This window comes from Misgurnus anguillicaudatus, chromosome 3, assembly GCF_027580225.2.
Source record: "Misgurnus anguillicaudatus chromosome 3, ASM2758022v2, whole genome shotgun sequence".
Lineage (NCBI taxonomy): Eukaryota > Metazoa > Chordata > Actinopteri > Cypriniformes > Cobitidae > Misgurnus > Misgurnus anguillicaudatus.
In genome coordinates this window covers 18,814,425-18,836,561 of record NC_073339.2, presented here as the reverse complement: position 1 = coordinate 18,836,561, position 22,137 = coordinate 18,814,425, and the positions used below count along the sequence as shown (strand labels likewise).

The 22,137-nt window shown below is 39.5% G+C and overlaps 1 protein-coding gene across 16 annotated transcripts in view; it reads left to right on the top strand.

Moving 5' to 3' along the window:
- Positions 1 to 22,137, top strand: part of tenm3 (teneurin transmembrane protein 3) — a 693,684-nt gene that overhangs the window by 528,784 nt on the left and 142,763 nt on the right. For 11 of the 16 annotated variants that reach the window (XM_055205043.2, XM_055205039.2, XM_073862719.1 and 8 more), the window contains 2 exons: positions 3,613 to 3,819; positions 21,185 to 21,413. In XM_055205043.2, the coding sequence (XP_055061018.1) occupies positions 3,613 to 3,819; positions 21,185 to 21,413 (436 nt within the window). The remainder of the gene's footprint in view (positions 1 to 3,612; positions 3,820 to 21,184; positions 21,414 to 22,137) is intronic. The other 5 variants (XM_055205049.2, XM_055205054.2, XM_055205053.2 and 2 more) reach the window with 1 other exon arrangement.

Sequence of the window (22,137 nt, the reverse complement as noted above, 5' to 3'; positions counted from 1 at the left end):
GTTCACTATCTATAATAGACATCGACATTAACAACAGCTGTAACAGCTAATAAAAAAATAGGAAATTGCGGGTGAATTGGGAAAATTAAATTGAAACTGAATGAAACTATATTTGCATTATTATTATATGGTAATATGATTTTTTGCTGGATTCTATTATCATTTTTGTGATAGGGCAGGTCATTTGTGAGTTCTTGTTTTTTATTCTTACTTTGGAGTTTATTTTGGATCCAGATTGTAATCACTTCTGTAATACATTTTAGGACTAACTTGTTCATATTTATAACATTAAAATGTATAAAACACAATCAACACTTTTTGATTCAATCAACACAATTTACTCACCACCATGCCATCCAAAACGTTGATGTCTTTCTTTGTTCAGTCGAAAAGAAATTTTTGAGGAAAACATTGCAGGATTTTTCTCATTTTAATGGACTTTAATAGAGCCCAACATTTAATACTTAACTCAACACTTAACAGTTTTTTTCAACGGAGTTTCAAAGGACTATAAACGATCCCAAACAAGGCATAAGGGTCTTATCTAGTGAAACGATTGTCATTTTTGACAAGAAAAATAAAAAATATGCTCTTTTAAACCACAACTTTTCGTCTAGGTCCGATCCAGCACGACCTAACGTAAATGCGTGTACTAGTGACGTAGGAAGGTCACGTGTTACATATATAAAACGCAAATTTGCGGACCACTGTAAACAATAAACTGACACAAAGACATTAATTAATATTATTTCGACAACCAACAACGTCGGAACGGTCCTCTTTCTCAACACTTGTAAACACTGGGGCGGAGTTTCGCGTCTTCTGTGACCTCTTGACGTCATGGCATATTGCGTCGGGTCGCGCTATCGCATCACGATCGGATTTAGACGAGAAGTTGTGGTTTAAAAGTGGATATTTTTTATTTTTCTTGTCAAAAATGACAATCGTTTCGCTAGATAAGACCCTTATGCCTCGTTTGGGATCGTTTGTGGTCCTTTGAAGCTCTGTTGAAAGAAGGCTGTTGTGTGTTGAGTTAAGTATTAAATGTTGGGCTCTATTAAAGTCCATTAAAATGAGAAAAATCCTGCAAGGTTTTCCTCAAAAAACATAATTTCTTCTCGACTGAACAAAGAAAGACATCAACATTTTGGATGACATGGTGGTGGGTAAATTATCTGGATTTTTCTTTTAAGAAAATGGAATATTCCTTTAATAATACTTAACATTTACTTTTATGCTATAAATGCAATTATCCTATTATACCTTTATTAAATATGTGTTACCAAATTATTTTAATATGTTTTAAAATTGCAGTGTAACTTTAATTGTGTTAAAAAATTATTTTCTCTACATTGTAACCTATATCTTACAGCAGTGGTTCCCTTTTTCAGCGTGCGGCCCCCCTTGTGTACGATGCATTCCTTCACGGGCCCCCAAAGAAAATTGGTGACAAAAAACTGTTCTAAAACTCAACGTTTTAATAAAAAAAACATTAAATTATACAAAAAGTAGTGCTGCTTTTGGTTAGTAGCCTTATTATTTTAGGTTAAATTACACAAAATTCATGATAAATTAATGTATTTCACAAAATGTCATAAAACTGGGGCACCATCTCGCGGCCCCCAGTTTGAAAACCACTGTCTTACAGTATAAAGGACATACACTGTGTAAAACTACACAGCTATTTTTGTACTGTAGTCAGTTGGTCCGAGCATGATGGATTCAACACACACACCGCCTTGTATCAGTGGCAGCACATAATGTTAATGGCACTTATTTTGTTGGTTGGGATGGGCAGGCTGGTGTGAGCCCGGCTCTCAGAGGACCTGCCTGTAATTGTGTTTCATATAATAAATATATAAATAAAGCTCCCAATAATTACAAAATAATAATTCTCTTCCCCCCCTCTCTTTCTCTCTCTCTCTCTCTCTCTCTCTCTCTCTCTCTCTCTCTCTCATTCAAACACACAGTCTGGATGTCCTTTGTTTTTTATTATACCTCGCAGTGCATTGAATGCAAACAAAGGATGGCTAATAGAGTGAATGCAGGACTCTGAAACACATGCTACAGAAGTGGAGGTGACTTTAGTTTGTCAGAAGTGTGTCTACACCCAGTCAGCGTAATTGTTATTCACAGCTCTCACCCTTTGCCTTTGACTGCTCTTAGATTAGGGGTCCATAACCAAGTACGATAAGTTTTCATTTTATGATAAACAGTGGCACTGAGCCCAGGCCTCGGCATTGTACTGTAAATAGGTATGCATAGCGCTTAGAGGCTGCTGATAGTTTTGAGAGGTGATTATGTTGCTGTGAGATGGGCTTCAGGACTGTTTGAGCATGGTAAAGACCAACACCTTTTTTCACAGCTAAAACTATTTATAGTAAAGGTATGAGCAGTTATAAAATTCAGATTTCTTTTCTATATAAATCTGTGGTGTTATGGCCCAAACATATAAACACTTTATTATAAATATTTAATTTTTGGAGAATTATATTATAGGCAAAATAAAGATCTATTTATTAGTTGTAATTTTAATACTTAAATTGTATAAATGAATACAGGCCCACTATACAGTAAATTACATTTAGGCCTATGTATAAATCTTTATACAGTATTTAAATGGAAATATTTAATATTTATTTATTTATTTACGTATGTGTAATTAGGTTTTACCTAAAATACTATGTTTACTTTATTTACATGTTGGTTTATACATATTTAATCTTACTTTAAATTACATAAAATAAAATTATATTTTTTTGAATTTTTTATTTAAACGGTATGGCTAACATTTGGTAAAATTGCTACTAAAATAATTGAACGCAATTAAAATGAAATTACAAGCCTTTGGTAAATATTAATGTGTTCAGCCTATTTGAAGCGGTTTGCACAGTTATATAATTGTAAATTAATACATCAATTTTAATATCCCTTTTAACATCAATCTGATCCCTCTTTTGCAGTATTAGTAAATTTGTATATTTTCCCAAAAAATTTTTTGACATTGTTTAGTCAGCTTCTTGCCTTATAGTTTTTGGTATGTGTGCTTGTATATAGATGTGTGTGTGCACGCGTGTGTGTGTGCCAGTACCAGTGTCCATTTGTTAATAGCTGAATTGATGGTAAATGGACTACAAGCGGAGCTGTATAAATGATGAAGATAAAGTGAATTTGGCAGCCATGTAAAGCAAGTGCGTGTCTGTCTGACTGCTTGAGAAAGATAGAGAGAGATGTGGTTTTCTTGCCCTTGCAACTTTATGCAAACTCCACATTGCTATAGTCCTTAAGACAATTGTGGGTATTGTCAAGAACATTTCCAACTTTCACGTGACCGCAGCTAGTGAAACGAAGCAATAACAGCAATAGAATACTTAATCATACGAGCTGTAAACCATCATTTTTGGGCGTTTGCTAGTGTTTCATTTTGGTTTGTTTGTTTGTTTTATGTTGTTTTTCTTTGTTGCTTGCATTTTAAACTCTAAATTTATTGCAAACCTTTTTTTATTTAATTTACTATTCATATTTATAGTAATGCAGTTTTTGATTATTTTTTTGTTTATTTTGCCGTTTTTATTTTTTCGCATTGGTTTAAAGTGGTTTTCTTTTCTTTAGGTTCTCCCATGCCATCCTCTCTCTCCAGTCCATCAGTCACTGAGCATTCCCATTCTCAACCACCCTCACCCAGTCTCCATGACAACCAGAGTTCCGCCTTAAGTAATGCCACCACGCAGGCGGCGCAGGACTCTGATTCGGAAGAGGAGTACACGGCCGCTCTCTATAGACCCGTAACACAGCCTGGCCTCGGCCACAGCTGTAATGGTAAGGTGATCATTTCTCTCCCTATCTCTCATTCTCTGCCTCTGTTTGTGAAGCAAGAAAAGCGTGAAGGCTGCGTGCGTGTTCCCTGGTAAAACCACTGGAGTGAACTCTATGCAGACCTTGTGGAAATTTTTATTGGAGTATGTCACATGCAATCAGTGGTGCTCAACCTCTAGGTGGATTAAGGGGGGGTTAACCTGCTTTGTCTATAAAACGGCTGTGGACCTTGTACTGCACTCTAAAACCAATTTTGCACGCTCAGAATCGTATTCAGCGGAAAACGTCCAGTTTTGATTCTACTAAATTCTGATTGAAATTTGTCAGGTTTCAACATAAGCGCAGAACAGTGCGCGTGTGTGTTTTTATTCAAGGCTCATTCTGTTTTATGTGTTCTCTTTCCATCTCTCCAGCAGCTATGCTCAGAGCCTCCTCCTGTTTTTGTTTTCGTCTCATTTTCTCTCTGTAAACACTAACACAAACAAACACTTCACTGGTGTGTACTTGTCCTCATGCGCCATGACCTCGGCATCTTTGTTGAAGAGCCTTAGGAGCTCCAGCTGTCCTCATCAACATCATCTTCAGTCAGCGTCCCAGTAGCCGATTATCAGCTGACTTTTATTTGTAAGGTTTTTTTACATTGTTTTTGAGAATCGGAGGGAGTCGCTGCGTGCGTCACCACGTGCCTCATCGAGTCAATGGGTTCTTTAGAAATGTTGGCCCATAATGATAGGATAGCATCTTGCAGTTGATGGAGATTTGTGGGATGCACATCCAGGGCACGAAGCTCCCGTTCCATCACATACCAAAGATGCTTTGTGACATGGTGCATTATCCTGCTGGAAGTAGCCATCAGAGGATGGGTACATGGTGGTCATAAAGGGATAGACATGGTCAGAAACAATGCTCAGGTACGCCGTGGCATTTAAAGGATGCCCAATTGGCACTAAGGGGCCTAAAGTGTGCCAAGAAAACATCCCCCACACCATTACATCATTGCATTAATGAGAAATTGAATAGGTGTTCCTAATAAACCTTTAGGTGAGTGTGTATATATAAGCTGTTTCAATTTTGTATTTTGCAGTTTTTGTCTAAATGCATTTTAATGCATTTTTGGAGACAGTTGCTGGGGCGGATTGCAGTAAGTTCCACCCCAAATTCATGACATTGTTTAAGCCAGTGATGTTGTTTATGCTTGTCGAGAGCAGCAATATTTTGAATATGCCACACAGCCATAGTGTTTATACCTTTTGGTAGTTTTAGCTTTTCAAGCCGCCACCAACGAAAGTATTCACATCAGATTTAAATAGCATATAAAAAGTGGAGGCAGAAGAGATTGCGTTTATTAAATGTACATTTTTTTCTTATTACAGCTGCGCATATCATGTAATTTTTACAAATACAAAATCTAACACATTCACAGGGTAAGTTACTACAAAATTGCACCGTCATTCCATCTATTACACTTGTTTATGTTCATAAGATATTCTTATTTCTTTTTGATAGTGAGCTTCATGTGAAAAGCTTCAGTTTAGTCCTTTTCCAATCTTAAGCAGAAGTTGCTTACCAAAAGCTAGCGAGATGTCTGGCTTACAAACCGTAACGGATCCATAAGTACATTTGGAACGGATACATGAATGAATACTTTATGCAATCTAGAACTTGGATTGCATGATTGCAAAACTGTATCTACCATTCATTTTAATCATAGTATCGCCGGCAGACCTGCCAACAATCTACTTTCTTCACTCGACGTTGTTGACATTGGTGTTGATGTATTTTTACCTCTAAGCCTGCCTTAAACAGGAACATTTCATTTGTTCGAGTATTTTCCATAATGGGCATGATTAGATTTGCTTTATAAGGGGAATGCACAGTTTCCCTGCCATTGTTTATTCAACAGAATAACATGGGAAATTGAATTTAAAACCCACCTCTGCACAATTCCTAAATTCTACGGTGCACCGTATATATGGGTTATAATATTGAATGTATTCGTGCAGCGACACTTTGATGATACTGATCGCAAACAGACCACACATGCCTGTGTGTTTACAGTATGCTGCTCTTAAAGGAATTCCATCTTATTCCCGCTTCTTTCCCCACGTGTCCAAGCGTCCAGGCCCTAATCAAAAGCAGCTCCAGTTAAAGGGAAAAATATCTGTGTCAGGCTGCCCATAATGGATGAGCTTTTATCTGAAGTGGGGGCCTTTCTCGATAGCGATCTGGGCTTACAGCGACGTGGGCATGACTAGGAAACCCCGAGCTTACCGCCAGTAAGTCTTTTAGGCAGACTCGCGTGTTGCTGTCAAGTGGGGATCGGGAAGCACTCCAAACCCCTGACGTCCCATCATTTGAAGCGTTCATCGATATTTGTAATGAGTGGAGGTGCTGTAGCTGATCGTTGCGGAGATGCAGGCTGCCCGGCCCACTTAGCAGATCAAACTGGAATTGGGGTAGAGAGAGAGAGAGAGAAGAGAGAGAGAGGCTGAAAAAAGGTTCCACCTCACATCCTCAGAGGCCAGGTTTTAATAGTCTGAGAGTAGACAGCAGGTCAGTGCGCCGGCTCCTGTCTGCAGCCCTCCATATTAAAGACATGAACTCGGGCAGAACAAGGACAGGAGAAAGAGGAACGGGAAAGAAAGAGAAACTGAGAAGTGAGAGGGAGGAAGGGATAAATCGAATAGAGGAGATGAATACAGAAAAGCAGCTTGGGTCAATGATCTTGGTTTTCTTTTTGCATGTGACTTTGCTGGGCAGACCTTTTAGTATGGTAAAAAAAATGTATAACAATAATTAATTTAGGCAGTTTTCATGAATAGGGTTAAAAATAGAATATTTAATATTTAGAATATAATAAATTATTTAGAATATTTAAAAATATATATTTTCAATAAATGGTCAGTGAAACTGAGCTGTTTTAATTTTGTATTTTGCCATTTTTGTCTGAATGCATACACTGTAAAAAAATCGTAAAAATTGTAGCTGGGTTGTTGGTAACTTGCAGTAGATTTGGGTTTGTGTTATTTACTGGCAACATTTTGTTCAAAGTTAAATGAACATTGAACGTTTGCAGGTCTTTGACTTTGCAGAGTAAGACTATAAAACGGCATCAAGCCAAACATTCTGGGAAACAAAATCTGAAGCAGAAAAAGGTTGATTATGATTTCTGGTTCCCAGAATGCTTTGCATGAGGCTGTTATTGTATAGTTTTATTCTGTAAAGATAAAGACTTTTTAGTATTTAAATTTTATTTAACTTTGAACAAACTCCTGCCAGCAAATAACACAAATTCAAATATACGGCAAATTACCGGCAACCCAGCTGCAATAACATTGTAATTTCTTCTATTTTTTTACAGTGTATTTTTTATTTCTGTGAATTTAAGTTTCATTTAGAATTAAAATAAAAAAGTAAATGCCAGAACGGGTAAAAGGTTGCAAATTTACCCTCTTACCCTATTATGCGATGTATAACATGCATACCTTTACTTAAAGGAACAGTATATAAGAAATGTATATCAATTAATCATAAAATGGCCCTAATATGTCACTAGACATTAAGAAATCATTTTCATTTCAAATGCTTATATCACTTACAACAGTGGTCTGGCCAGGATATTGTCATTTAAAAATTGGAGTTGCAGCCCTCAACTGATGTTTACAGTATGTTGTCATTTTGTGTATTGGCCACCAGTTGTGTGATTGCAGTACCAGTTTTAGCCACAAGTTGTGTGATTGCAGTACCAGTTTTAGCCACAATCCTACATACTGTTCCTTTAACTATATTAACACATGCGCATGGTGTCACCATGATCGTAGTTTACATAAAGACGTTGCTTTCAAAAACTTGCATTTTGAAGTGGCCAAATGCTGTTGTTGTGTAAGCAAAAAGCCAAAACCCCCCAAAAAGTTCCCATTTTGTTTTTGTTTTATTTCGGGGTGGTTTCGGTTTCACAGACAGGGTCACAAATGTAAAAGGGGCCATGGCACAAGACTTTTTTAAGATGTAAATACATCTTTGGTGTCCCCAGAGCACATATGTGAAGCTTTAGCTCAAAACGCCATATAAATAATTTATTATAGCATGTTTAAATTGCCACTTTGTAGGTGTGTGCAAAAATTTGCCGTTTTTGGGTGTGTCTTTTAAAATGCAAATGAGAAATTCACTCATTGAATTACATTGATGGTGGTTTGTTGCAATTAAAACTCAATTGTGCTTTTTCTGTACTAAATGGCAGTGCTGTGATTGGATAGTGGAGATTAAGGGGTGGTATTATTATAATAAGTGCTCTTTATGACATCATAAGGAGAGCCCAAATTTCAACAACTTATTTTTAACTTAAACATGGAAAAAGTCAGATTTTCATGCCATGGCCACTTTAAGACAAATTCCCAGCAAAACTTGCCCTGTTCTATTGTCAAGACCCACTCAAAACACATAATACACATCGAGGAGATGGACAGACTGACAGTGAACAAGAGCTATGTCCGTCGAGAACGATTACCCTCCCTCTGCGTAACCCATCCAGCACGAACTCTTGTTGTCAATTAGCCGGCTGGGGGGTCGAGCGAGGCTGCCAGTGTACCATGGTGCAGACTTTCTGAAACTGAGCCTTGGGTCTCTGGGCCTGTCGAGATCCTCTACTCTCACGCACCGATTGCTGTTGTCAGGTGCAGTGGGCATGAAAGCAGCAATTTTATAGCACAGGAATTCCAATAACGTTTACTGGTGCCGACAGAGGCCCCCAACTCCTCAGCCTTGTTCACTCATGCCACACGGGTTGCTTAAGCTCCCACTGTTTCTCTACTTCAGGCTTTATTTTTTTCTTCACACTCGCTCCCAACTATATCAGTCGATAAAACAGAAGGCGAACAGGTAGAAAGAATCGGCTTGCCGGCCACAGTTTAAATTTGGCCACCAACCAAATTAGGGCCTGGTGCAAAAACAAACAGCAGTGTGCAATGAGAGCTTTCACAGTGATCCAGCTCCTGATGGGGGTCAGTAACAGTTTGATAGGACTGTGAAAGCTGATGAAACAGGGCTGGACTCTGATCAGAAGCACCAATGCCTCAAACAGTGCCTCAATTGGAAAGTGGTGGTGTCAGGGGTTACATTGAGAGTAGAATAAAGCCACACAAAAAAACATGAAAGTTAAATCCTAATTTATAATTTTTAAGAAACTAGTCTTTTTACTTCATTCTGCTCAAAAACGCTCAAAATGTGTTTAGTGCCAAGAGAGGTCACACTCGGACGATACCTAAAGAAGACATTTAGTCTAAATTTATATATATAATTTGGACAAACCTGGCTTGAGTTTGTGTTTTTCGATTTCAATTTCTATTTAAAAGCTTTGTGCTTAAAAATGAGTTTTGCAGAAAATTGTAAGTTGTAGGATAAATTCAGGCATTGTTTTAAATGAGATGGATCGGAAAGTGTAGGAAAAGCAGCCAAGTGCACGGCATGTATTGGAATTCCAGTTAGAAAAGCATCCCAGGTGAATACCTCATTGGAAGTTGGTTGAGTGGGCGCCAACAATGTGCTGTAATCCAGGCAAGGGAGGGTTACTTTGAACACACTACAGTATCAGATAGTTTGATTTGTCTCAAAATCAAATTCTGAGATAACAAGCATCAAAATTTGATTTCAGCCATTCATTTCACTATGATTTCAATCTTTGACATGACCTGACTCAGTCTTTAAAGATATTAAGATTTTATTTGCACAGAATGTTCTTTATATTGTGTAGGCTCATTTCATGTAGAAAAAAGTAAATAATAAAAAAAAAACTTTCGCTGGGTTTACACATGTAGTGTCACGTTTGTTTAACTTTTCATCAGCATCTGCAAAATTCTAGTGCTTTCAGTTGTGTTATTTTTTAGTTGTGATGACTCTAAAGCAGGGCCGCTGCTAAAAAATGCATCCAGGACAAAATAATAAGGAATGAATCGGTGCATCCCAACTATTTCTGTATACTCTGTATATTTAAAAGTTGCTGCAAAGCAAATCTCGTGTGGGTTCATGAAGTTTCCACCATTAGTCCAAAAACTGATGTAACTTGTGTGATGCCACAATGGGGCATTTATAAAAGATTTAAAGGTTAAAGATTAATGTTGTGTTTTATTGTCAAGTGTATTTTCTTGCTGTGCAGTTGCACTATAGTTGCATGGAGTCATTTGGACACCAGTAATATGTCTGTCTGTCTTTCCATCTGTCTCTATGTAACATTTACTTGCCAACACTCGGCTTGTGCAAGTTGGATGTAATTGGGAGCAAAACTCTGTGTCAGTTACACTTCAGTGTAACACTCAACCCAACTTTCCTCATTAAAGGTGCATGTGTGTGCGTTTGTCTGATGTGCGGTGCTACAGCAAACAAATTCACTCTCACCTTCTCATTAAAAATACATTACCAGCCAAAATGTTTCGTCATCAGCGTTTTACATAATGCTCATTCTTCCTGTGAGCTACCAATAACAAACAAGGTAATGGGTTGTCCGACACCTGGAACAGTTAGCGATTAGCCTGCCCATCAGCTTGTAAATGATCACTCTGGCCAAGTATTCACTGGGGTGTTTATAGGCTTTCTGCTGGCCACTGGCTTACAGATCTCGCCGCTTTGTTTAAATACCAGAATTTAAATTGATCCGGATTGTTCTGAATGCTTGATTGTTATCCATCCCATTTTACATGTTTTTTTTAACATTTATTTTTTGTTTGTGTTTTGTCCATGGACTGCTTGCGCACAAACATTTTCAGAGTCGTCAGTTAGAAGACAAAAAGTTTAAGGTTATTGAAAGGTTAACACTTTTCCAATGCGTTTCCGCTCATTTTCTCATCTTCAATAGGGTGCTGTTTATCACGGCTCTACATTCAATTTGGTGTTGCATGTAATTTCATATACCATTTCAACTCATGCATTATTGCCTCAGAACTACAACCTTGCACTTTAATTCACCTCCAAGTGATAATATCAGGGGACTCATCAAAGTGGAAAAAAGAAATAATATCCCTCTAAACCCCACAGCAATTACTCTGAATTACGACGAATTATGAACCTGCAATTCAGCTCTGAGGCTGAGGATTAATGTCAAACTTCCTCCACATCGTTGGTACGTCTTAAATTGCCTCTTACTGCCTTTGACACTTTGAGAAATTTACATCCTTCCGAGTAGTGTAATTACACTGCTTTGTTTCTCTCATTCTCCCTTTCCTTCATTTTCATAACTTTAAAAAATACTCCTTTTTCAGCGCAATATGTCACACGGGGTGGAGCTTCGATTGAACTCTAGTAATGATTCGCCCTTGAGTTTGTCAATATTTAAAAACCACTTTGTCCCCCAGAAAATCATAGACAGCCCGGCAGATAAATGTCACAACCTGCTGATATTTATCTTTTATAAATAGCACACTGCCCGAATGTTTGACGAGAGCAAGCAGGAGCGAAGGAACTCTGCTTCCTGCTCTATTCGCTTGACCTAAAATTTCAGCAGCACCACCCAAAACAGGGGCCCCCACTTTAACTCAGACATACCGCCATTAATAACCATCCAAAGCTACTGTCTGCTGTTCTTTGATGGTGGGAGCCCACATATCTCCCACAGTGCCACAGACTGGTCGAAATTTTGCCCAGTGAGTCGAGTGGTGAGTCGTTCCTTCTGCCAGTGTTCATTACTCTTTGGTAATGGCTGTCCTCTGTTGGGGGTTGATGCTAAATTGGCTGTTAGAGGCCAGAAGCCCACACTGGCGGTGGCAAAATAGCAAAAGACAGCAGGAGAGACCTTGAATCACCAAACTTTTTCTTTTTTTTCCTTCCTGTTTGAAAAATGGATGTCTCCTCTTCGATGCACCCACATCAGGCCTCTTTCCCCCCCAGCCACTTCCTTGCGCCCACACATGCACGCACACCTGTCAGCCATAGACACTTCACAAAAGAGCCATTTTCAATTCTGTCTGGGTCGCTGATCAGAGGACAGAGTCTTGTCCAGATCCCACACAAAGAAATGACGGCCAGCATGCGGTGGCAAACGCTTGATCTCTCCTCTGGATGAAAACGCTGATTTTAGCCTCCCATCATAAATAGATAGTCTAGTGTCAAGCATCTGCTTTTGTTTAGCCGCGGCTTTTAGCTAATCAAGCAGTGCTTTTTTCAGCTCCATTCAGCAGCAAAAAAAGTAACCTGCTCCCTTTTTTGTCCTTTACAATCACTCACAATCATGCTCATCAGACGTAAACATCCTCCCAAACAAAAGTTTGCAGTTTGCGCTAACATTCAATATGGGACAAAAACCTCTTACTGACCAAGTTTGTTTTCTTTTATATAATCAAAGGATGTTTGTATGCGCTAATCATCTCTGTGCTTTAGAGGAAAGAAATAACTCACCCAAAAACCCGTAGGAATTTACTCATGTTGGTCCAACCCCATATTAAGTGGATGATAGCGTTTTTCTAGCATTGCATTAGCAGTATACAGGTCATGGATTCCATGCCCAGGTAACACATGTACTGATGTAAATGCACCGTTAAGGGGGTTGCACACCGGACGCGCATCTCAGTGAAGCACTGTTCTAAAAAAAAATCAAACACATTGTTTTCTATGAGTATACGCACACTGGGGCCGACAGGTGGCGCCTGTCCGCGGCGCCCAGCTTTGACTCAGGAAGTTGCTCAAATTCTTGTCGCGCCACTCAAATACACTAGTCAACATTCGAATTGGATCAAAACCATTCAAAAAAGTTTACAAAAACCAATCCCTAATACCCATTCTTGTCTTAAGACAACTTTGATAAACTTTTTTGATCCACTTCAAATGTTGACTAGTATAGTTTAACATTAAATAACATCATATTTGTCCCAAATCATTAACGATTAACATTGGCTGCTAACGTATATTTAGCATTTTGAAGTAGACGCTATCTTACTAAGCTTGCGCTATTTAATGTGCACGTCCGGTTTACGATACGTCCAAGTTGTCCTAGACGCGACTCGACACGGTGCTGAGCTGCGTGTCGGTGTGCAACCCCCTTTAGTTGCTTTGGAAAAAACATCCCAAATAGATAGATGTCACAATGGTAAATAGTAAATTGTGCTGCAGTCAAAATATTTAGAAGCCATACAGTAGGGTTTGTAAAGAATGGACCAAAGTATTCAGTTTTGGAAAATCTGTGTCGTTTTTGAAGGCACATTTTTATTTACAATGAATTCAATCCATTATCTCTAAGGAAAGACACACCTTGTCCGTCAAATTCATTTCTGCCGCCCATCCTGTCGTAACGTCAAGAGATGTGACGTTTCTACTCTGCGCATCTAAGCGAAGTCTTGACATGGTCTGTCTTGGTTGCATTGTATTCCAGCGATCCAAATCGCACATCTTTTTGTAATGTGTTTATCTGCGAGGAAGTTGAGAGTTTGATATGTCACTCAGCTCTTTGCGTGGCCCACGCCGGTTTGCATTAATCCCACCCGCCGATCAAAAAGAGAGAAGTTCTGCAAGGTGAAACATGACAGACCGCAACATTGTTGACAAATAACCTTTCCCTCCATTCTTGTCAGGCCTACGAATGACAGCTTTAGCTTTCAACGACTGGTGCGCTTTTGAAATGTCAATTTAGCATCTTGACACATATTGACGACGGAGGGCTGACATTTTGCAGGCCTTTCAGTTTGGAAGTAATCCTACTTATCATAATGCCAGACGTGCTGCAGCAAAATAAAGTAACATTGAACTCATTTCTTTATTTCAAAAAATTGTGCACCTCCTCCTGTGGGAATCGGATGGTGGTTTTTACTATGTGTCTACCTCCATAACACTACATGTCCTGGTGCACCAAACTCTTATTCTCACCGTGTTTATAGTAATTTAGTGCAGTGGAGTCCTAGATAGGGCTGAGAAAGACACCAGGCCAATTTTTATTTCGGCTAAGATGTCCTCTAGATATTACAATGATGCTAACACTGTCCTTAATCGCCAACTCAGAGAGACACGACCTTATCCCTTTTGCATCACAGCTTATTAGATCTTAACCTTTCTCATTTTGACACAAACTGTGTCGCATACTGTAATTACACAGCCGCTAGTTTCTGACCTTTCATTTGATTGGCCAATCGGTGTTCCAAGAGTGCTGACACCAGCAAGTCGGCAGTGGTGCAGGGAAAACCTGGTGTTTATTAATAAATAAATGTTATAATAAATTACATTGCAATAAAAATGTATGTTTGGTTAATAAATAATGCTTGATGATTTGTTGTACTGCACATCTGCACGACTGCAGCCTCATGCCTTCAGCCCAGTCACAGCTGCGCTAATATTCACTACAACAGCAGTCTTGCTCGTGTGATATAACGATTGCATTAGCCTGATGAGCGTCCCACTGGGAAGGTCTAAAACCCCCAGTTTTTCCTCCTGGCCCACAGTCAGTCCATCTCAAAAGCTTTGTCTTCCATTGACTGTGTGCCCCTAACAGGACACACATCTCTATCAAAGCCCCATTTAGCTTTGCAGTCATTCATTCCTCTTTTCCCCAAACAAGCAACTTCATCCCAACTACGTCGTGCCTCCTCCCTCGCCCGACATGGCCATTGTGAGCAGACACAGCAAAGAGACATTGATGGACATTGATGGACGCTCCCCATTGAGCGACTTAGGCCTTCCTTTTGTAAAACCTCTTTTAGGAGCAAAGGAGACATGAAGGAAGGTAGATGTTGAATATGACAGGCCTCTCCGAGTCCTCCCAGCTTTCTGACAGGTGCGTGTGAAGGGCATGTGAGGTAATCTAGTGTTTGACAGTGCGGATAAATAAGCACTGACACTTGGGGTGTCAGGGCGTTAGCGCATAGGCTTTCTCACCCTCTTTCTCTCGTCCGCGTGCACACGCTCTATAGGTCATGTGTCTGCTAATGAACCTTTTTGAAATACAAGCTCGTGACCGAGATGCGTTGGTACAGATAAGCTATACTTTCATATTATTCGTTTTTTCTAAATAGCCGTCACTCATCTCCATTAAGAGACGAACTGCAGCGGCTATAATTTCAGGTCTGTCTGTGGAAACGTAATCAGAAGGGCTCTTAAAACATTTTTGCAGCGCAGGGGTATGACAAGCCTCATCTGATGAGTTACGGCATGCAAGCCATCCGTCAGTGATCAGGTTTCAATACCCGGGCCATAAAACGTGCATCTGTCTCATTCATCTTACTGCCCTGCCGTCAGGCACTGACATGACCAGACTGACTTCCCAATCACTACCTTCTCCCATCAAGGAAAAGAGAGTAAGGAACCCAGGCTGGGTTACACAGCCCTTCTGCCATCACCAGAGGGGGGTTGTGTGTGTGTAGCAGGGGTCAGGCCTGGAGGTCAGAAAGAAGGCTTAAGTCAGTGTTACTGGGCATGTAAAGGGTCTGCACGAGGAGTCCCCGGGGAGAAGCAGGCGCGATGAGGCTAAAAGGGCCTGCTGCGTGACAAATGTCCATCCACACTCTGGAATGGCACCTGTGTTGCAAACATATGGCATTGTAATGGAGACGTATTGGTGAGCTGTCTCAGTGAAGGGCCATAAAGTTGTCCCACAGCCTCCAACCCACAGAAGTTCGTGTGTTTAAGTGTGTGTGTGTGTGTGAAGGCACATTGTCTAGCTAAATGCGTTATGTATGGTACTCTGCTGAAATAAGATAGAGATAAAGTGAGCAACTGTTGAAAGACTGTGAATGTCACATAAACACACTTGATCGTCTCATCCTGTTTTTTTCTCAAAAATTATTTTTTTACTGTCGATTGTGTAGTGGGCAAATCCGACATATGGTGCAGACGCACTTTCGGCAACCCCGATTTGATATCCAGCTTGAGGTTCTTTGCTGATCCCGTACCTCTCTCTCCACCCTGTACTTTCCTGTTTTCACCTTACACTGTCTATCAAAAAAGGCAAATTGGCCCCAAAAAAACCCCGTATACTTTAAAGAAAATTAAGAAAAGTTTAATCATTATGTAAAGTTGAAACATTACGCCATTGGGTCAATGTTTTAATCTTCTTTTAAACTACATTAAAGCACTATGAACTGTCAGAAAAAAAGGTACAAAACTGTGTTAATCACTAAAGATTTGGGACAAATATGATGTTATTTAATGTGAAACTATGTGAGTGGCGCTCTGTAGCACAACAGAGATTTGAGCAGTGTTCAGAGCTACAGCGGACACCCGCCGGGGTGCGTACATTCATAGAAAATAATGTGTTCTGTTTTTTGGATTCATGGTGCGACGCGGTGCTGCGCTTCTCGTCTGGTGTGCGACCCCCTTAAGGTTTTGTTTTTAAACTAAACATAATACATTGTTGTACCTTTTTGGGTACATTACTGTACTGTAAGGAGTCCTTAGAGTGTAATATTTTACCCCAAAAAGTACAACATTTCAATGTGTTTTATACGCATAAAGGTACAAAAGTGAACCTTTGAGGGTACCACCCCAGCAACAGAAAAAGTACAGTTTATACTTTTTTGTCCTTTAGTTCAAAAACTGTGTAGTGCCAGTACTGCCCATTTCTTCTGTGTATTGATGCTTGGGTTAACCTCAATTTTTACATGCTTTATAAAACTCCTTATTTATAGCATATATTTACAGTTTTCTCTTGAAATCACCTGGGAAGTTGGGAAGTAGAAATTTCTCCTGTGACCACAGTAGAGCCACGGTGCGCTTTTGTATTCAGGGAGCTAAAATTCTACCACTCCTCTTCGGAAGCGTATCCTCCCCAGACTTAATGACTCAGGAAATATATGGTGTTGTGTTTACTTGCGGGAGCAAAAGAGAATTGAGTACAGAAGAGTGACTTTCCCAGAATGATTGTGTCTCTGACAGTCTGATTATCATGGGAGTGAGCGGTACCATGCGCCATCAGTTGCAGTGGAGACTGGAAATTGAATTTTAACAGGCTCAACAGTCCCTCTTTCCTTTCCCCCACCATTGTTTTTGATTTTGTTGTTTTGCTCTTTCTAAATGCCAGCTGCAAAACAGATAGGACCCAGTGGAACGTGCACACCTAGACTATGGAAATGCATGAAAACTGTCCCTTGAGGGCATTATGCGAATCCAATCTGAAAGCTGTCTGCACTCTTGCCTCTGGGTTTCAGGAACTCGCTTTGTTTTGGTCAAAGAATAGATCAATCCTTGGTTTTTGTCCAGGTTACAGCCCATCCCGAGGTCCACTGTGGATGACGTTTAGGGGAGATATATTTGTACAGACCCTGGCCAAAGCTAGATGTGTTGTGATTCCCACCAGATTAGCAATTGTTTTGTGTATGTTGCCTTCAGCCAACCATACCACATGTGTCTTTTTTAGTCTGCAAACCTTCCTTTCTTGTGTTCTCTCTGCACATTTGAACAGAGTAGACTGCATCCTACTATAACTGTGGGGGTGGAGTGAACATCTTCCATTGAGTTTGTCCTTTGATTCAGGATCAGCACGACACACCTGTACCACAGAGTCACAGCATCATCTTATCTGTAAAAATAACTGCTTTAGCTGTTTTGCTCGTTTCGGTCAGGACTAGTTTGCTGGTTTTGGGGTTGTTTAAGAAAGCTGGCCAGTTTGGAAGAGCATTTTAATGTTGCTAAGATAAGTATACCAGGTAGAAATGGTTTTGGTTTTGATTTGATCTGATTTGCTGGTTTTAACTGGTAGACCAGCTTAATCAACCATCAAGCCATCTTATGTTACAGACAGAGAGGTTAATGCTCAGATTTGTTACACAATGGCACCATTTGAGGAGAAAAGAGGCTGAGAAAGAGCACTCTTTTCAAACACCATCACTATACTCTACTGGAATCTGCTGTGTGTCTTCAGAAGCCTGAAGAGGTTTCAATGAGAGCAGAAGTGGAGATGAGAATGAATGGAGCAGACATATACAAGCAGCACAAGAAAAGGTCAAATCTTTTGCAAAATGGGGCTGTCAGACCAGAGGAGAACCGTTCTGCTTAAGAAATGTTACCTTTAAAAGTCATGTGTTACAATGTTTCATTATTCATTATAATTCATAACTAATTAAGGTATTAACTAGCATTACACTTTAAGTTTACCCCTATTTCTTCTCCTGTCTTTGAGTCATGAGAAGCTTTCCATTATATATTATGTATTTATATTTAGTTTATACTATTATTACTATTATATTATTAGTAGTAGTATTAGTATACTTTATACCACAGGCCTATTTAATGCTTTATTCTGATTGGTTGAGAAATGTTCCATGAGTGTTGATTATTTTTCTGTTAAACGCACAACTAACCTGTCAAATGTCTTAAAATAACCACCAGAGCAATGTTTGAGGTGCGTGAACTTGTAAAAATGTACTTGAACTTTAAGTAAATTTACTGCTTTTTAAGTACAACTTACCTGCTAAAATCAAATAAAATCTACTTAATTATGCATGAAAAACATTTATTAAATAATTAAGTAAATGTCACTTATTTTTTTATTTTAGGTAAAGTCTATTACTTTTTTGAATATTGAAGCATTGCTGTCCTAAAATATTAAATAAATCTTATTTTCTGTTGTATGTTAGATTGTATTTACTGTTTGTTATTTTCTTTATGATAGTTGTACGGACTTATGGTGCGTTTACACCAACCGCGTTTCAGGCGTCAAAATCGCATCTACCGCGCCTAGTTTGCCGCATTTGACGCGCGTCAGAGGCAAAATCCGCTTCTTGTGGGAGGGGCAGGTGCTATGCGGTTGTCTGTTTGCAAGATGACTGATGTTGATTGTGCATTTATCGAGAGAGTTACTGGTTTGTATTTCGTCACCTTCCTATAGGGGAAAATAAACGCTGTGGGTCGATAAACGTCACGTGACTTAATGTCCTCACTGACACTCTTCCAAGTGAGGTCCTTTTTATTCCTGTCTCTATAGAAATAAGAACTTGTGTCGTATAGCTCCGGGTGACTCAAGCGTTCCTTCAGGTTGAATGAGTGACTCCGGGCGGGGCTGCCTCCACAGCAGCAAGCAGGCTCCTGATTGGTTAACGCGGCGCGAAACTCCGCCAAAGTTCAAATTTTTCAACCCGGGCGTCAGCCGCCAATTCGCATCAAACACAAAATGCACAAAAAGTACCATTCGCGCCTACCATGCACAATGCTCAATTCGCGCCAGTTTCCACACAGTTCATTTTGTACATGAATTAATTGTGTATTTATCATAATTTTTCTTAGAAAACTATAGTTCTCAATATATTTTAATATTAATATCTAGAAATTATGAGGGTTAATCGAATATATTTCACTACACCAAAAAGTTTACAGTTTTTCAATGTGGTATAAGAGAAATAATTGACTGTAACCTGAATGATGGAAATAGATGACTTGGACTAAATAATGAAGAGAAAGCAGCCAATGAAATATCTGAACAGATGGGATCTCCTTCAGTATAGTTTAACAGCATCCCAGCCAGGGTGATACCTTAAAAGAGTGGGTGAAAAAATTCAAACACTGAAGTTGCTAAAAAATAAAATACTTATGTAATTTCCATCTGTATTATTATTATTATTATAAAATGTTAAAAAATCTAAAAAAGAATAAGAAAACTTTTGAACAGTATATTCTTTTAAAAAGCTCTAAAAGTAATCTGATTATATAAGGCTTTCCCCCAACCCGCCTGCTGCACTCCAAATCTGCTTGTCTACACCGCAGTGCTCTGCATGAGTATGCTGATTTAGTTTCTGTTTGTCATTCTGCTTAGTCCTTATCCATATGACCATACCGTATCAAACGGTATCAAAGACAGCCTTATGAGTAACACTACAGATAGAGTGCAGGAAGTTGAACGATGGTTTTGTCTTTCTGGAAGTGCTCCTTCGCATATATACCCTTGAGTTTCATCTTATCTGTGTTCGAGGAAAAAGGATTTCGTGGCCTCAAGTTACAGCACGTAATCTCATTCACTCTCTTTCACTTGATTTGACTCACCAAAGGTTTAGATGAGAATATACTATGTGGCACATGGGAAAACTGCGACGCCAATTAAGATCCCTGACTCGAACATCGATGCTGCTGGTTATGAGCTCATGCTAAGTACACAGCTTACACCGCCCCTTCTCTCACCTCTGTGTTACGTTCAAAGAGGTTTGTGTGGTAAGAAGCTTAAAAAGATGATTGTAAGTATCTGAGCAATGAGATAGCAGGAGCTGGTCTGAAGTCTTAAAGAGAGAAAGTTTATACTACGGGACCAAACTTACATTTACCCAGTGCTAAATGTGAGTAAATAAAAGTCACCTAACCATCTGTCTGGTGACTTTATTAAGAACAGTTATATAAAGCATGTGTTATGTCAAATTTAAATTAAAGTCAGGCAAACTGTTTATCTGTCATGACTCATGCGTCATCTGACTACTAATATTTACCATCTGAAGTTTATCTGGGATGTCTAAAGTTTATTTTCACAAGGTGGTGACTCATATGTGGAACATTCCTCACAATAGGCCGCAAAAACCAGGATATATGGAACAAAATCATGATGTGACTTGGCATTTGGTGACAGATGCAGTTTCACAGGGTGACAGAGGCTGACTTGTGTCATATACTGTATGATGCTGTGAGTGACACTTGCACTGTTTGTCATAAACAAACCAGGAAAAACTGCTAAATAATTGTATTGTCATAGTGAAATAAAAAGTCAATTTAATGGGCAGTAAGAAATATTTATGACGATACATTTTTTTCATTCAACCACTATTGGCAAGTGCAAAAAGTTGCTTCTACTGGTTCAATTGCGTTGTCATTGCAATGCCACATACCACTACAGTTTAATTAATACAACTACACGATTGAAACCTTCGAAAGTGAAAAAGATTTCCTATGTGGAGTTTAGCATTTGGATCCTGCTGCAGGGCAGATGGGTCATTTGCATTGCAACTGTGGTAATCAGATCTGAGTCTTACGCTAGAGTAATGAAGCGCCTACTCGACACTGTACAAAACACTGCTGCTTTCTACGGTTCTTGTTAACACAATGCAAGCCCGAAAAACCCAAAGGCACATTTACTGCAATTATGGCAGATAAGCGATGAAAAGGTCTCCGGGACATCCAAAAGTGGATATAATTTGTTTCAATCGTATGCTTATATATGTATGGATGCTTGCATATCTGTCATTGTCACACTCATCAGCTCATTGTATAGGCAGCAGTCAGACAGCTGGTGGAAGCGGGCACCAAACGGTTAAAGTCATCATCACTCTGCTGTAATATGTCCCAGATGTTCTTTGGCAAAAGCACATTCGTTCAGACACATTTGCCTAACTGCCACGATTAATTACAGAGGACAACTGCCTGCATCTGCACAAGATTACCGCACCACCTCACCATTGGTTAACCCAGTTCCGTGTGATTCTTTCTGCAGAGCAACCGTCCAATCATCACCAGCAAGGCCAGTCCACGCTGCCACCGGTGCCGCCCCCGCACAAGCAGCAGCCGTCGGTGACGGCGCTGAACCACAACTCTCTGAGCAGCCGCAGGAACGTGAGCCCGGCCCCTCCGGCCGCCCTCCCCGCCGAACTGCAAACCACACCCGAGTCAGTGCCGCTGCAGGACAGCTGGGTCCTGGGCAGCAATGTGCCGCTGGAGAGTAGGTCAGTTATGCAAACGCACACACACACACACAGATACATCCTAATATGTGACCTGCTGAAAGATCTTTTAGTTGACATTATTCATATATAGGCACGCAAGCGCGACACTGAGCAGAAAACGTGACCTACATACCTGTCTCAAAACTGTAGCAACCAGTAATTGAAAGTGCACTCAGTAATTTTAGTTAATGTTAGTTACACTCTGAAACATGCTGGGTTACTTTCAGCCCAGCGTTGGGGCAAAAAGAGATTTTTAAACCAGTACTAAATGTACTGATGTACTAAAACAACCCAGCATTTTAGATTGAATCAACCCATAATAGGGTAAACTTCAACCTAATGTGTTTGAGTGTATGTTGTATGTGTAAATATGCCAGTTATCTTAGACTTACAATGACATCCAAGCTATGCAATTTATAAAATGTTTTATTCGTACCTGGAATTGAATCCATTAAATTTGCAAATCCAGTTGAGTCACAGAAACACTATATGCTTTATCAGTATGAGTTTATCTTAGTCAACTCTAAATAGTGTCTATATATGAAGAGTTTGGTTAAAAAAATAGTTACCGCCAAAATCAGTGTTATATCAGGTCAGTATTAAAAAGTCAATTCTTCATTTTATGCAAAATCCACTATCCGCTGTGTTATTCTCTCATCTTTTCTCCCTTTTTTTCCAAAACGCGATAAACGCCAGTCCTCCTTCTCTGCAAAATGCAATAAAT